The sequence below is a fragment of the Bufo bufo genome, chromosome 5 (assembly GCF_905171765.1).
Source record: "Bufo bufo chromosome 5, aBufBuf1.1, whole genome shotgun sequence".
Lineage (NCBI taxonomy): Eukaryota > Metazoa > Chordata > Amphibia > Anura > Bufonidae > Bufo > Bufo bufo.
In genome coordinates this window covers 226,778,086-226,793,207 of record NC_053393.1, presented here as the reverse complement: position 1 = coordinate 226,793,207, position 15,122 = coordinate 226,778,086, and the positions used below count along the sequence as shown (strand labels likewise).

At 40.6% G+C, this 15,122-nt stretch overlaps 1 protein-coding gene across 2 annotated transcripts in view; it reads left to right on the top strand.

The window, feature by feature from the left end:
* SUGCT (succinyl-CoA:glutarate-CoA transferase) overlaps positions 1-15,122 on the top strand; it is a 1,029,682-nt gene that overhangs the window by 493,057 nt on the left and 521,503 nt on the right. For both annotated transcript variants that reach the window (XM_040432683.1, XM_040432681.1), the window contains exon 12: positions 6,108-6,210. In XM_040432683.1, coding sequence (XP_040288617.1) covers positions 6,108-6,210 — 103 coding nt within the window. The remainder of the gene's footprint in view (positions 1-6,107; positions 6,211-15,122) is intronic.

Below are 15,122 nucleotides of genomic sequence, written 5' to 3'. Positions count from 1 at the left end.
CATGTAGGTGAAGTGTGTCTACTATGTGGAGTGAGTTGAAGCAAATTGTAAGAATTGCACCATTTTGGCTGAATTGGCACAATCTATGTAATTTTATATCTTGTATGTTATCACTGTATTATAGAATGAAAAGAGAAAAGCAAATCACAGCCACCACGACGGCGCCAGGCCCCTAGTTTCTGCTATAATAGGTGATCAGGATAGGTATGGAGAGTAAGGGCTCATGCACATGACCGTATGCCTTCCGAGACTGCATACTTTACTGAGGAGGTGGTCTGTGGGATAAGCTCAAAACACCTATAGACTCAAATCCCCCCCCCCCCCCCCCCCCCTGCCTGGATCTCTTGTAGTGTCTTAGGAAAACACGGTAGTTTCCTTTATTGGTATCACAGATAGGCTCAACGCGTTTCGGGGGTGTTTGGGCTAAATGAATCTTTAGAATATACAAATTATTAGCCTGCCCTAATGATATTTCTCAATAGGTTCAGTTATTGAATATAATATTATCTATCCCAGCATATCACCATTCATCCAACTGTCAAACAATTTAAATACATCACCATTTATCTAATTATCAAATAAGCTAATGTACTAATAACCATGTTTTAATATCTAATATTTTATTATATGATCCAGTATCCAATATTTTATTTCATCCTAACTACTAATATGATTTTAATTAAATGGACTATTTTATAATTTAGTTCACTATATACGACCAATACATTTTTATGTATCTATATATAGTTCCAAAGAGGTTAACGGATGAAGGTAAATATAGTTTATACTTTAGAGGGGATATGGATTTTATGGACAGTGCATTTTTTTTAAATCTATTTATTTCATATTTATTTTATATCTATCTGTGGAATTATGTTTTAAAACCTATGTGAGGGGTAATTTTATTTCATTTTTTTTCCATCCTATTTGATGATTTTGAATTACAGTGAAGCAACCTCCATTTGATTATCTAATTTATTTATATATTAATTATTATCTTACTGTATTATATATTTATTGCTTACGATTTCTGATTTATTTTTTTATTATGTATTGATTCAGTACCTTGTTTAAGCATGAATATTACTTCTTATTACTACATTATATTTAGTTTTCACATATACATTATCATATTAGTGGTACATCAGTGATACCCCTCTTCAGTCCCCTTGATTTTGCCCCTATTGAGAAGAGGCGCATTTATGATACTGTCATGAGATCCATATAAACTTTACCTTGCGCTTAATTTTATTTTTTTGCTCCTGAAGAATGGGGTATGTGGTAACACCCCCAAAACGCGTTGAGCCTATCTGTGATACCAATAAAGGAAACTACCAGAAGTGCCATTTGTGGGACTGACGTGTTTTCCTAAGACACTACAAGCGATCCGAGGGGGGGGGGGGGGGGGGGTCTATGGTTGTTTTGAGCTTATTCCACAGACCACCTTCTCAGTAAAGTGAGTTAGGGTACTTTCACACTCGCGGCAGGACGGATCCGACAGGCTGTTCACCCTGTCGGATCCGTCCTTCCGCTATTTCGCCGTGCCGACGGACCGCCGCTCCGTCCCCATCGACTATAATGGGGACAGGGGCGGAGCTCCGGCGCAGTACGGCAGTTCGCGGTGAGAGGCCGCTGGACTAAAAAGTCGGACATGCAGGACTTTTAGTCCGGTGGCCTTTCGCCGTGCACTACCGTGCTGCGCCGGAGCTCCGCCCCCGTCCCCATTATAGTCAATGGGGACGGAGCGGCGGTCCGGCGGCACGGCGAAATAGCGGAAGGACAGATCCGTCCTGCCGCAAGTGTGAAAGTACCCTTAATTCTTTACGTTTTGTTTTTATTTAAAAAAAATAGCTTTTTATTCGATCATTTCCTTTTACTCCACATTACATACCTAATTGGTTAAAACGGCGATTTCTTTAGTATTTTTACTCTTACTCTCCATCCCTATCCTGATCACCTATTATAGCGGAAACTAGGGGCTTGGCGCCATCTTGGTGGCTGTGATTTGCTTTTTTCTTTTCTTTCTATAGCCACATGTGTAGTTTGTTCTGCACATACAGTCACTACTGGCATCCTCCCACCTCTCAAATCTTGGTGATAGTTTCTCCTCCCTTTGGCACCCTGCGGTTACTCTGAGATTTTTTGGACTCCCATCCAAAACGTTCTTCGATTAACACTCAGTTTTTGAAATTTTTATCCTCTTCCCCCTTTATCACTGCATTATGACAGTACTGAAAAATATCCCACCAATATATACTAACTTGATAGGTACGGTATATGTAGCCAACTTACCTGAAATTATGTCATAATTTTTCACCCAATAAAAATGTAATTACCTCTGAAAAGTAAATAATAGTGTTTTTCTGTACAAACGTGCATATGATAATGTCTTTACAAACTGTAGAAACCATTGACTTTAAATTTAGGTTGAGAGTTTTTGTTTCAGGGGAGCATGATTAATGTGTCCTTTGGTAATCATGGAATGCAAAGATGTTCTGTCCCTGACTGATTGAGCTTGAAGGTATTTAATCTTGTCTCCCACTGCATAAAACAGACATTAGTTACGACACTAGTGTAAAAAAAAAATCATCATGACATATATTTTGTTTTCCATAAAAAGAAATGAAGCCATTTATAGTTCTTGAGGGGATGAGACTGAAGGATACGAAAACACAAAAGCCTTAAATACACCCCAGTGATTTCTGGGGGATGTTGTACAGTCTGAAGGCACGTTTGATACTGATTTGCAATTGTTTCACAGAGCATCAAGGAAACCACTTGTGTAGCCCCAGAAATGATCTATGTGCTAGCCTTGAAAATTCATTAAGCGTACCATGAGAGCATAATATTTACATAGACTAGACTCATTGACATTCTGACTGAAAAAGTTCCGATTGTGGTGCATTTCAGTCTATTCCCTCGTAACTTTGTCATTATATAGAAAAGATTAGTATTCTTTATAGTAGCTTTATTTTTTAATATAACCTTACTTTAATACTGCAATCACTATTAAAGTCTACACACCGGCCTGCTTGCCACGACTTTATTCTGCAGAGAAACACTCTGGACAGTGGATTCCTGTGACAACGTGAGAGTCTATTCCTATGTGATAGGCACCATTTGTTCTCCATTTTATTAAAGGGAGGCACTTACATAATAGACCAGCGCCTAATTGGTTGCAGAAAGTAATTTTAAAGCAGTGTTATTTTTAACTTATAAATTGTACTCCCTGATGAACCCCCTCCTCCCATAAAACCTAACCCACATCTTGTTTCTGAATATAAAGGTGTGGATAATGTAGGGCACAGAAGCAATATATTGAATTGTATCTTTCATACATATGCTTATGTTTATTTCTACAAAATATAGTTACAGAGGTTGTGCAACTTACTTAAAGGGAGTCTGACGTCGATACAATCAGTTTTACACTGGAGCACAATCCCTGGTAGGACTCACTTCCTATATTATAAGCATACCTTCTTGTGAAAAAATGCTTTTATTCAATATCCTAATCAGTTGTAAAGTGCACCGAGGGAGGGCCTGAGCTGTTCATTGCACCATAGCTGTGGCCCCTTCGACTTAACATCGCCTCCCTCTCCTGTTTGATTGACAGGGCTAGGCTTCTGCAGCATGATTCCACCTTGCCCATATGCCTTATGTAACCGCTGCAGCCAATCGTAGTCCATAGCAATATATGGCACAGAACTGCTGAGGCCAGTGATTAACATCAACTGTCAATGGGGTGTACAGCACTGTTAACGGTGTTATCCCATGATGGATGTGTAAAATGAAACCCATGACTAACTCAACACAAAGCTACAACCAGCCCTTGAATGAATACAGAGTTGCCCATGTATTGTTCTAATTGCTCTGTGAGATTTATATAAAGCTAGCAGCACAGGAGCATGCCCTTTTTCCGGGAAAGAAGGGGGGGGGGGGGTGTTCTTTCTGCTGTAGTTCTCTCCCTGTAACTGTCACAGCTTCGAACAGAAGATAAGGCTGGTAACAGTTGAAGGATGGATGTGAGCACGTGTCCCCCTCAGGTCGACAGGGAAATAAAGAAAAGAACAAATAACAAGCTGCGTTATACAAATGCATTTTATTGAATAACTCAGAAACTACTGTATAATATTTTTTTATTACATGCAAATACAAACATATTCCGACCCAGGTGCTGGTCATCCAACAGGGTAGAGTAACTCTAAGAAAGTAGAAGAGAGAAAGTAGAACCAAGGGAAGGAGGATAGGAAGGTGAACTGGAAAAGAGGATGAGTCAGAACTCAAACAGACATTGAATACTACTACTAGTTTAATAGGGTAAATTTTGGTGACAGATTTCTATTTCCATTTAAATGAATAATAGACCAATTAATTAGAGGGAAAAACCCTGTCCTACATAGAATAGAACATGCTTCAGTATTCCACAGTTGGGAAATGTGGCACATATGTGTGACCACCTACTGCCAGTAATGGTGAACTTGGACCATTGAGCTCTACATTGACTTTGTTGACAGAATAAAGGTTCTCTAACAACAGACTTCAACCCAAGATAATACTCTAGTATCAAAAGGCAGGAACATCTCTTGAAAACTGACAATAAGGGTTATTAAAAGAGGACCTTTCATTGGTCCAGACATTATGAAATAAGTAGGGGGTTGTGTAGGGCATAATTGATAGATGTAATATCGCTTACTAGTGTGTCTGTCCGGCGCTCCATTCCCCTGCTGTGGCCCCGTTCACTTTGCCCGCCTGATATGCTAATGAATAGCATCGGTACAGGGAGGAGGAGACTGCCCTGTTTCTCAATGGGCGTCTCCTGCTCCCTGGCTGTAGCACGGTCTAATTGCAGCGGAGAGCGTCACAGCCAGGGAGAAGGTGAGGTTTCTTTTCCTCCCTGGCTGTGACGCTCTCCACTGTGCTACAGCCAGGGAGAAGGAGACGCCCATTGAGAAACAGGGCAGTCTCCTCCTCCCTGTACCGATGCTATTCATTAGCATATCAGGCGGGCAAAGTGAACGGGGCTACAGCTGGGGAATGAAGGGCCGGACAGACACAATAGTAAGCTATATTACATCCATGAATTATGCCCTACAAAACCCCCTACAGTACTTATTTCATAATGTCTGGACCTATGAAAGGTCCTCTTTAAAGGCAATTGTTTTTATTACTTCGCCACAAATTATCTTCTAGTATTGGATCTAAGCTTGTATTAAGCTTAAAAAGGAGTAAATGTACTTTTATGATAAAAAAAAAATTGTGTAACAAATCTTTTTCTGAGCAGAAAATCTTTCACCAAAATATACTTTTTCCTTCACACTTAAAAGCCTGTACTAGTGAAAAAAGAACAGAAAAAAAACATAAGAGGATTATATGACAAGTTTTGGCTTAGCACCCCGGCACATAAACCCTAATCATACAACTTTGTTTCCTGCTTTACTTATCAAAAGGTCACATCAGCTGCCGGTTTGTATGCAGGGATCTTATTACTTACTGAAACTGTAACATTTAACAGACAATTTTTTTAAATGAATGTGCTGTGATTGGAGCTTTCAGCAGGCTGCAAGAATTTTGCCTATATCCAGGATATGTATTGTGGCCCATGGCCCTGTGACCCCGCTAATCCATATTTTAAAATTATGTTGCTAATAAATGTGAACTTTGTTTAGCTATCTAACAGTTGCGGTTGTTAGTTCCGACATATGTTTCACATATGATAGGCAGGAAAAAGTCAAGGCTGCTTTCATATCAGATTTTTTAGATCAAAACTCAAGTGTTCCATATTTTATTTTTTCCCATAGAATGTTAATGCTATTGTCTTACAAATGTGATGATCATTACAGTACAAAAGGCCTTGAGGAAATCCTCTGACCATATATGAAATTGCTGATAATTTTGGTTTGGATCTCATATTAAGACAATCAGATAGAATTACAAGGCTCTTTAACCATGTTCTTTGCCTAGGGGCTTTGAGCTTTTGCATTTCCGCTGAACATTTTCTGTTACAATACTGGCTGCCTGGGAATAAATCAGTGTGGTGGTGTTTTACATCCTCTAGACTTTTTTTTTTTTAAAGTGAATTTAAGCCACAATCTTTTGTTTGTTCCTAGGTTCTCAGAAAAAACAACCGCTGAGTGGCTTGAGCTCTTTGAAGGAAGTGGCATCCCATATGGGCCGATCAACAGTATAAAGCAAGTATTTTCTGAACCCCAGGTCAGTCTGAGATCACTTATTTTGTTATATAGCATTTCACTCTTTTAAAGAGTAAGGCTGAGTTCACACCAGTTATTTGATCAGTCATTTCTATCAGTTATTGAGAGCCAAATCCAGGAGTGGAGGCTACACAGAGATAAGGTATAATGAAAAGATCTACAACTCTTCTGTGTTTTTGATCCCCATCTGGTTTTGGCTCACAATAACTGATGGAAATAACTGATCAAATAAACTGACGTGTGAACAAGGCCTAACTGTTGTTTCAGTTTTGCTTTGTAATATACAGTATCTTAGGAGAGAAACATGCCTCTTTCTCCACTTATCAAACTCCTTTTTTTGCTCCCCCTGAGTCTTGCACCAATAATTTATTCTCAATTTTCTGAGACAGGTTAGCAGGTCACTGAGGGATCGGATTACATTTGCTGCTGATAGTAATACATGGTGATGGGACAGGAAGCTTCTGGAGAGAGACAGAATCAAAGAGACACACAAAGATGTAATAAATATCTCATCTCAGTGTTGGATTCATAGTCATACTATGCTAATACTATGCTAGTAATACAATTCTATGCTTTGTGTATAATGCCCTCCATGCTATTGTTTCTGAGGGCGTGCTAGAGAGAAATAGGCAAACATGATCTGCTCTTTTCTATGTGTACTATGTATGGGACACATGATAAGAGCTAGTCTCCACTCCTCCTGGAGCTGAGTTCAGGGAAAACTGACAATTAAAGATGGAGCCTGCAGAGGAATAAAGCTGGAACAAAAGTCATATAATAGTCAGAAACAGTGATATTTCTCATGTGCACACACTACAGCTTATTATCAGTAGACACTTAAAGCGACAGTTACACTTTAAGCCAGTTGTATAATCTTCGAAAGGAGTGAGAACTTACCAAGTTCTGTAACTTTGGATCAGGGGGAGCAAAAATTTGATCCAGTGCCTTTATGGAAGTGATGACTAGATCAACCAAACAAATCTCAGTTTTCCATCCAGACATTCTCTTGTCCAGGAAAGCTCAACCCAAAACCTAAGTTACCCATGCTTTCTATAAAAAAAATCAGATGCGCCAATCTCATAGCTGACACCGGGGATCTACATGTATATTTTCTGAAATTGTGTCCACAGTAAAAGGTGGCATCTTCATCCAAAAGCACACCCAGCTTTCCGAAGCCAGTGCTGAAACCTCACTTTTCTAAAAATGTCTAAAAAAGTCTTCAATGCATCCTGGTTACAAAAAACTTTTCCCTGACATACAATAGCTTTGTATACAAGGATAAAGGATATCCCTTGTGTAAAGTATAACTGAACTGCCATTTGAGGATCTAGATTTTTGCCAGACGCAGCACTGGGAGCTTTCCTTGCAGATTTACTAAATGGACACTGCAAATGCAGTGTGAATACACCCTAAATTTCTAATCCCCTTGTGAGGATCTGCTATCATTTGTAATGTTGAGTTGCATTTTAAATGTCTGTATAGAGGTTAATCAGGCCATTAGGTGAAGGGAGAGAAGTTGCTGTCATGGCTCACCAGAGTAAGTATGTTGTCTGTCTGGCAGGACTCATCTGGGTGGAGACCAAGGAGCATCCTGTACAAATAGCTCTGTTCCTACTAAGGCCTCATGCACACGGCCGTTGGTCAGCCATTCCGTGCATCAAAGACTGATTCAACTTCAATGGGTCCGTGATCCATACACACCGCAAGAAAATAGAACATGTTCTATTATTTTGTGGTGCAGAGGCACGGAGAGAAATCCCGCTGAAGCACTCTGTAGTGCTTCCGTGAAGTTCCTTGCCTCTGTTCCGCACCGGACCTTCTGGATTGCAGACCCATTCAAGTCAATGGGTCCGCATCCGCAATGCGGGGTGCACACAGCCGGTGCTCATGTATCGCGGACCCGCTGTTACTCCAGAGTATGGTGGAGTAGCATAGGCAAACAACACAGCAGCTGAGTCCTGAGTGCAACATCTGCATGTAAGACTGGCAGAAGACAAGAGGGCACTAAGCTTGTGATGAGAGACAGCCCTAGCATATACTGATCTTAAGTGAACAAACACCTTCTTATGGTGTGCACAGCGCTGCACCAGACTTGTAGTGTTCCTGTGTATGTGAGGGCTGCTGCTTCTCTATGGATGATCATGCCGCACCTCACTTTCCCTCTAGGCCTGGTCACATACCCTGAACATAGATTGTTATACACAATCTACTCAGGACTTGTCATCTACCTGTAGATCCTGACATACTGGTTGCCTGTCTAAGTTATATAATCTGCTTTTACTTGTCTAAACTTTATGCTCTACCTTAATATTTACCTCTCCGCTCTGAAATCTACTGTGAATTGTTTGGTGGCTCTGGTTGCTGTTTACTTTGATTCTTGACTAGACACAGTATTGTGTCTATTACTTTTGCACTTTTGTTTAAGTATACCTCCATTTATAATTAAAGAGGCCCATACATACTGTGATTTCAGGGGAAAACAGATGAGACATGCTTGATTTCTACATACCTGATTCTTTGTTATCACAAGAGATAAGCTGCCTGGCAGCCGCTTCTTGCCGTTTCCTGTTATCTCTTTGCCTTTATGATTCTAATGTTTTTGTGAATAAGTAGTGGTCTACAGAAGGGTTGCTCAGTAGACTACAGCCTTTCCAAATGAAGCTGCTTCTCTCACCCCTGGCACATAATGAGGGTTCCCAAGTGGTTGCTAACAGGTGCTGATCAGGAAGAGATGTTCAAGAAGATATTTCCCACTGTACAACTCCTACAGCAGTACCCTTGCATGGCTCCATGTGCTTTTTTTGCCACATTTACTAATTAATATAGAGATGGATGATGTGAAAGATATTCTGAATAATTGACAAATGGTCCAAATTTTGGTGATCGATTTAGAACTCGTATCAGTACTATGTTAAGTACTAAGCCAGCAGTAGGAATCCTACTGTATTTGAAATATATTTTTGTATGATTTTAGTATTTGTATTGCATTATATCTTGTATATACTGTCTAGCTTTATTCTTTCTTATTTTATTGGCCCCAAAAAAGGTACAGGGAGCCCTAGAGCAGAAGGTATTTATTTAGCTATTCACAGCCTGGTCCTTGTCATATAATCACATAAGTAAATGGAACAAACATCTTGCAGTGACCTTGGGTTTGACTTGTGCTTTCAGTTCTCTCAATGTGTTCCGTACAGTTTTACCAGATGTGGCAGCCTACCTTTTCAGGCTACGTTAAAGATGGAGGAACCTAAGCACCATTAGATAGTCTAGAGGTTAATAAAACCTACTAACTTCACAGGCTTCCACAAATAAACAGTTGGGGCCAAAATATATTTTTTCCAGTCATCAAATATTTAAGTTCTTTATTTTCTGTTTGTTTTCTGTGGCATATTTGTCTTAGCCGAAAGAACTGTGAAAGGAAATGGAAGGGCCTTTTGGGACAGGAAGAATACTGTTTCTGTAGAAATGTTAAATTAATTTTTATGGTGATGTAGAGTCAACGACTGGTTGTTAAGGGATGGCTCTGTGCCATTGGGTGGAGTTTTGTTTTGATATCCTTTTAGAGTTTGCAGGTGTTTGGCCAAGGCAGAAATCATGACCAGCTGTGATATTTCACTGCTGATTATTCCATCTCTGTACTTTTCAGGGATGATGCATCACTAACAGTATCCTCCACCTGATAGACTCCACTTGTGTGGCATGTGTTACAGTGCCCTGCTTGGCAGCCATGCTGGTTCTTATCGCTGCCAAGAGTGCTAGAGTGTATTTCATATGCGGACAGGGATAAAAACCTGCCCAGAACACAGGCTGATCTTAGACAAACACTTTATTACGATCTACAGTTGCAAATTCGATACATATGCTCAAAAATCTATTTTCAACTGTTGAGTCCTGAAGTTGACAATTGTAATAAATTCTAGAGTCTTGACCCGGAAGCGTTTCCTAATCCCCTCAGTGCCTCTGGAAGCAGCATTACACTCTGCAGCAATATTCTGCTGACCTCTCTGGCAAATATGGGGTTATCTGGCATTCATTATAGATTGTAGGAATGTTAGTGTCCACAATAAAACACAGCATATCATATTGTGTGCTTAAAACATATTAGCCAAACAGTTGGAATGATAAGTCAATTTTCTTGAATTTATTGGTTGTAACCCTTACTTACTAAATTCCTTGACATATCATTTACTTTTTCATTTAGTATTTACCCCCTGGCTAAAAGACTTTTGTTTAAATTCAAAATGGTATTGGATTTTCGGTTTGATTTTTGTTGTTTTCGGAAAACCTCAAACCACTTTGTGTTATTTGCTTATACTCCTGAGGTTGTGGTAAATAAGAACAGATTGAGGTCATCCATTCAGATTTCAAGTCTTGTTCAGAGTTTGTCCTTTAATCATTCAAAATTCTGTATTAAACAAAGTCCTTTTGCTAAAAAGATGTTTTATGTTTTTGAAAAATATGTTGCCTTGCAACATATAATTTTCTGGGAAATCTGGTAACACAGAAATGTTACATATTTTTCTCATTTACGTTACTTTTGTGTTTAATTTCATACACTAGGAGATATTCATTTTGAAGTTTCTAACTTTAGCATTGTACACAGCTCCTTTTTTAATATACATGAAGCTGCAGTTTATAGAGGCCCAGAACTGTGAGGTTCATTCTTTTATGAGACAGAAACACAACCCCATTTTAAATAGAAGACATCTAGGAGATCCTCTGATCACTATGGCTTGATTTATTTAACCTGTAAAGCTGCATTTAGCCATATATTTCCACTGCAGCAAGGTAGCATCACATGGTAGCCATGCAGAAGAATGGCTAACCATGTAATGCCTGGTTGGGCCAGGTCTGTTGCATGGTGGCTCTTGGTTATGGCTCATAGAAAGAGATGCAGATTGGGGACCCATCTATGATATCAATATGCAATAATAAGGTATATAGACAGAGGTTATTAACCTTTCTTTTTATGTTCTATTGTGCTTTTTCTTGCAACTGATGATACAATGGATTTAATAATATTTCTGGAGGCTTGGCGATTTTAATAGTATTCATTCTCAACAGTGGATTTATTGATACCCCTGGTGTCTTTTGGGTTGACATATCTGCTCATAAAAGGCAAATGTACAATTCATAGTTTAAAGGGGTTGTCTCACTTCAGTAAGTGGCATTTATTATGTAGAGAAAATTAATACAAGCCACTTACTAATGTATTGTGATTGTCCATATTGCTTCCTTTGCTGGCTGGATTCATTTTTCTATCACACTATACACTGCTTGTTTCCATGGTTATGACCACCTGGCAATCCATCAGTGGTGGTCGTGCTTGCACACTATAGGAAAAAGCATAAGCCTCTCTGGTGGCCGGGACCATGGGAGCGCATATAGGCTAGTGCTTTTCCCTATAGTGTGCAAGCACGACCACCACTGATGGATTGTAGGGTGGTCTGTAACCATGGAAACAGGAAATGTATAATGTGATGGAAAAATGAGTCCAGCCAGCAAAGGAAGCAATATGGATAATAACAATACATTAGTAAGTGACTTGTATTAACTTTCTCTACATGATAAATGCCTCTTACTGAAGTGAGACAATGCCTTTAATTAATCTTGCAATTGTTTCTGTTCTTCTGGTATTTAAGTGTCACAGCCTGTGAAAGCATTATGTGGCCACACACTTTTCCTGCAGCAATAGCTGCAGGCAGAATGCAGTATAAATGACTCCCTTTGACCCCTTTCCAACATCCGGCGTGCATTTACAACGCATTGGGAAGTGACTTCCCCACAGCCGCCGTACAGTACAGCGCACTGATCACGCAGGTGCAGGAGTTGTGCCAACTCAATCAGCAGTAGGGTCCGACTTTTCCTGACAGCCAAGCCCCTGCTGTATACGCCAGTATTGGTGAATACACCGATGCTTTGCATTAATCCTTTCTATGCTGCGGTAATAGTGAATGCTATATTTATTATATAAAATAAATATGAGGTACCTAAATATATTTTGATTAAAATACATTGTGCCCATCCAACATGGCATAGTGACTTTATTTTAGTTGGGAACCTACTCTGTATGATACCTTTCCTTGTGCCAACAGGCCTCAATTGAATTCAGGGAGAGCAGGCTCCTATGATTCTCTGAATCTACTCTGTATGATACCTCTCTTGGTTTAAATCCTGTCAAACAAATACCTTTACTGTTTTTTGGAGTGAGTATGAAATGGGATTGGATTTTGCATTGCTGATTAAGATATAGTAACACTTTAATTTTCTTGCCTTATGTGGAGTTCGGTTTTAAGCAAACCTGGTTCAAATTGCTGTCTCATGGTGTGTAATATTCCTTCAGGAGGTTTGACACTAGGCATATTTTGGACATTCAGCAGAATTTCTGCTGTGAATTTCAATTTAATAAGTGTTTAAAAGGGTTGATTGGGGTATGAATATATCTGATAAAAACCTCTGTTTGCATGTTAGATGAGGTAGTAACTTGTATATAGATCATGTCACTCCAAAGACCTAGGAATAGGGAACTTAGATTGTGAGCTCCACTGGGGACAATGTGATTCTAATGTCTGTAAAGTGCTGCGGAATATATCGGCGCTATATAAGTGCATAAAATAAAAAATAAATCCTGTATAAGGGTAGTTAGTTTGAGGAATGCTGCTATGCCTTTGTGACTTTCCAAAATGGGACCAACACAGATGCCTTCAGCTGCGGCAATTGGGGATCCGTTCCAGGCCCGAAAGTACTGTTTTGCTTTCTCAGATGCTGTGGTCACATTTGACCACAGCATCTGAGGGGTAACAGTATCTCTCAAAAACGATTACACCCCTCACATTTTTGAAAATATTTTATTATATCTTTTCATGTGACAACACTAAAGATGTGACACTTTAATACAATGTAAAGTAGTCAGTGTACAGCTTGTATAACAGTGTAAATTTGGTGTGCCCTCAAAATAACAACACACAGCCATTAATGTCTGAACCGCTGGCAACAAAAGTGAGTACACCCCCTAAGTGAAAATGGGCAAAATGTGCAAAAAGTGTCAATATTTTGTGTGGCCACCATTATTTTCCAGCACTGCCTTAACTCCGCTGGGCATGGAGTTCACTAGAGCTTCACAGGTTGCCACTGGAATCCTCCTCCATGACGACATCACAGACCTTGTGGATGTTAGAGACCTTGCGCTCGTCCACCATCTGTTTGAGGATGCCCCACAGATGCTCAATAGGGTTTAGGTCTTGAGATATGCTTGGCCAGTCCAGCACCTTTACCCTCAGTTTCTTTAGCAAGGCAGTGGTCGTCTTGGAGGTGTGTTTGGGGTCGTTATCATGTTGGAATACTGCCCTGCAACCCAGTTTTCGAAGGGAGGGGATCATGCTCTGCTTCAATATGTCACAATACATGTTGGCATTCATGGTTTCCTCAATGAACTGTAGCTCCCCACAACCGGCAGCACTCATGCATCTCCAAACAATGGCATTCCCACCACCATGCTTGACTGTAGGCAAGACACACTTGTCTTTGTACTCCTCACCTGGTTGTTGCCACACACGCTTGACATTATCTGAGCCAAATAAGTTTATCTTGGTCTCATCAGACCACAGGACATAGTTTCAGTAATCCATGTCCTTAGTCTCCTTGTCTTCAGCAAACTGTTTGTAGGTTTTCTTGTGCATCATCTTTAGAAGAGGCTTCCTTCTGGGACGACAGCCATGCAGACCAATTTGATGCAGTGTGCATACTATATATATATTTATAAGATACTATATATGTCTGCGGTCTGTATATTCGCTATTCGCAGACATTAACCCCAGCTGTGTGAAATAGCGCCATCTTTAACCACCTCCGGACCGCCTAACGCAGGATCGCGTTCCGGAGGTGGCAGCGCTGCGCACAGTCACGCATATATGCGTCATCTCGCGAGACGCGAGATTTCCTGTGAACGCGCGCACACAGGAACGGAAGGTAAGAGAGTTGATCTCCAGCCTGCCAGCGGCGATCGTTCGCTGGCAGGCTGGAGATGTGTTTTTTTTAACCCCTAACAGGTATATTAGATGCTGTTTTGATAACAGCGTCTAATATACCTGCTACCTGGTCCTCTGGTGGTCCCCTTTGTTTGGATCGACCACCAGAGGACACAGGTAGCTCAGTAAAGTAGCACCAAGCACCACTACACTACACTACACCCCCCCCCCGTCACTTATTAACCCCTTATTAGCCCCTGATCACCCCATATAGACTCCCTGATCACCCCCCTGTCATTGATTACCCCCCTGTCATTGATCAACCCCCTGTAAAGCTCCATTCAGACGTCCGCATGATTTTTACGGATCCACTGATAGATGGATCGGATCCGCAAAACGCATCCGGACGTCTGAATGAAGCCTTACAGGGGCATGATCAATGACTGTGGTGATCACCCCATATAGACTCCCTGATCACCCCCCTGTAAAGCTCCATTCAGATGTCCGCATGATTTTTACGGATGCACTGATAGATGGATCGGATCCGCAAAACGCATTTGGACGTCTGAATGAAGCCTTACAGGGGCATGATCAATGACTGTGGTGATCACCCCCCTGTCATTGATCACCCCCCTGTAAAGCTCCATTCAGATGTCCGCATGATTTTTACGGATGCACTGATAGATGGATCGGATCCGCAAAACGCATTTGGACGTCTGAATGAAGCCTTACAGGGGCATGATCAATGACTGTGGTGATCACCCCCCTGTCATTGATTTCCCCCGTCATTGATCACCCCCCTGTAAAGCTCCATTCAGATGTCCGCATGATTTTTACGGATGCACTGATAGATGGATCGGATCCGCAAAACGCATTTGGACGTCTGAATGAAGCCTTACAGGGGCATGATCAATGACTGTGGTGATCACCCCCCTGTCATTGATTA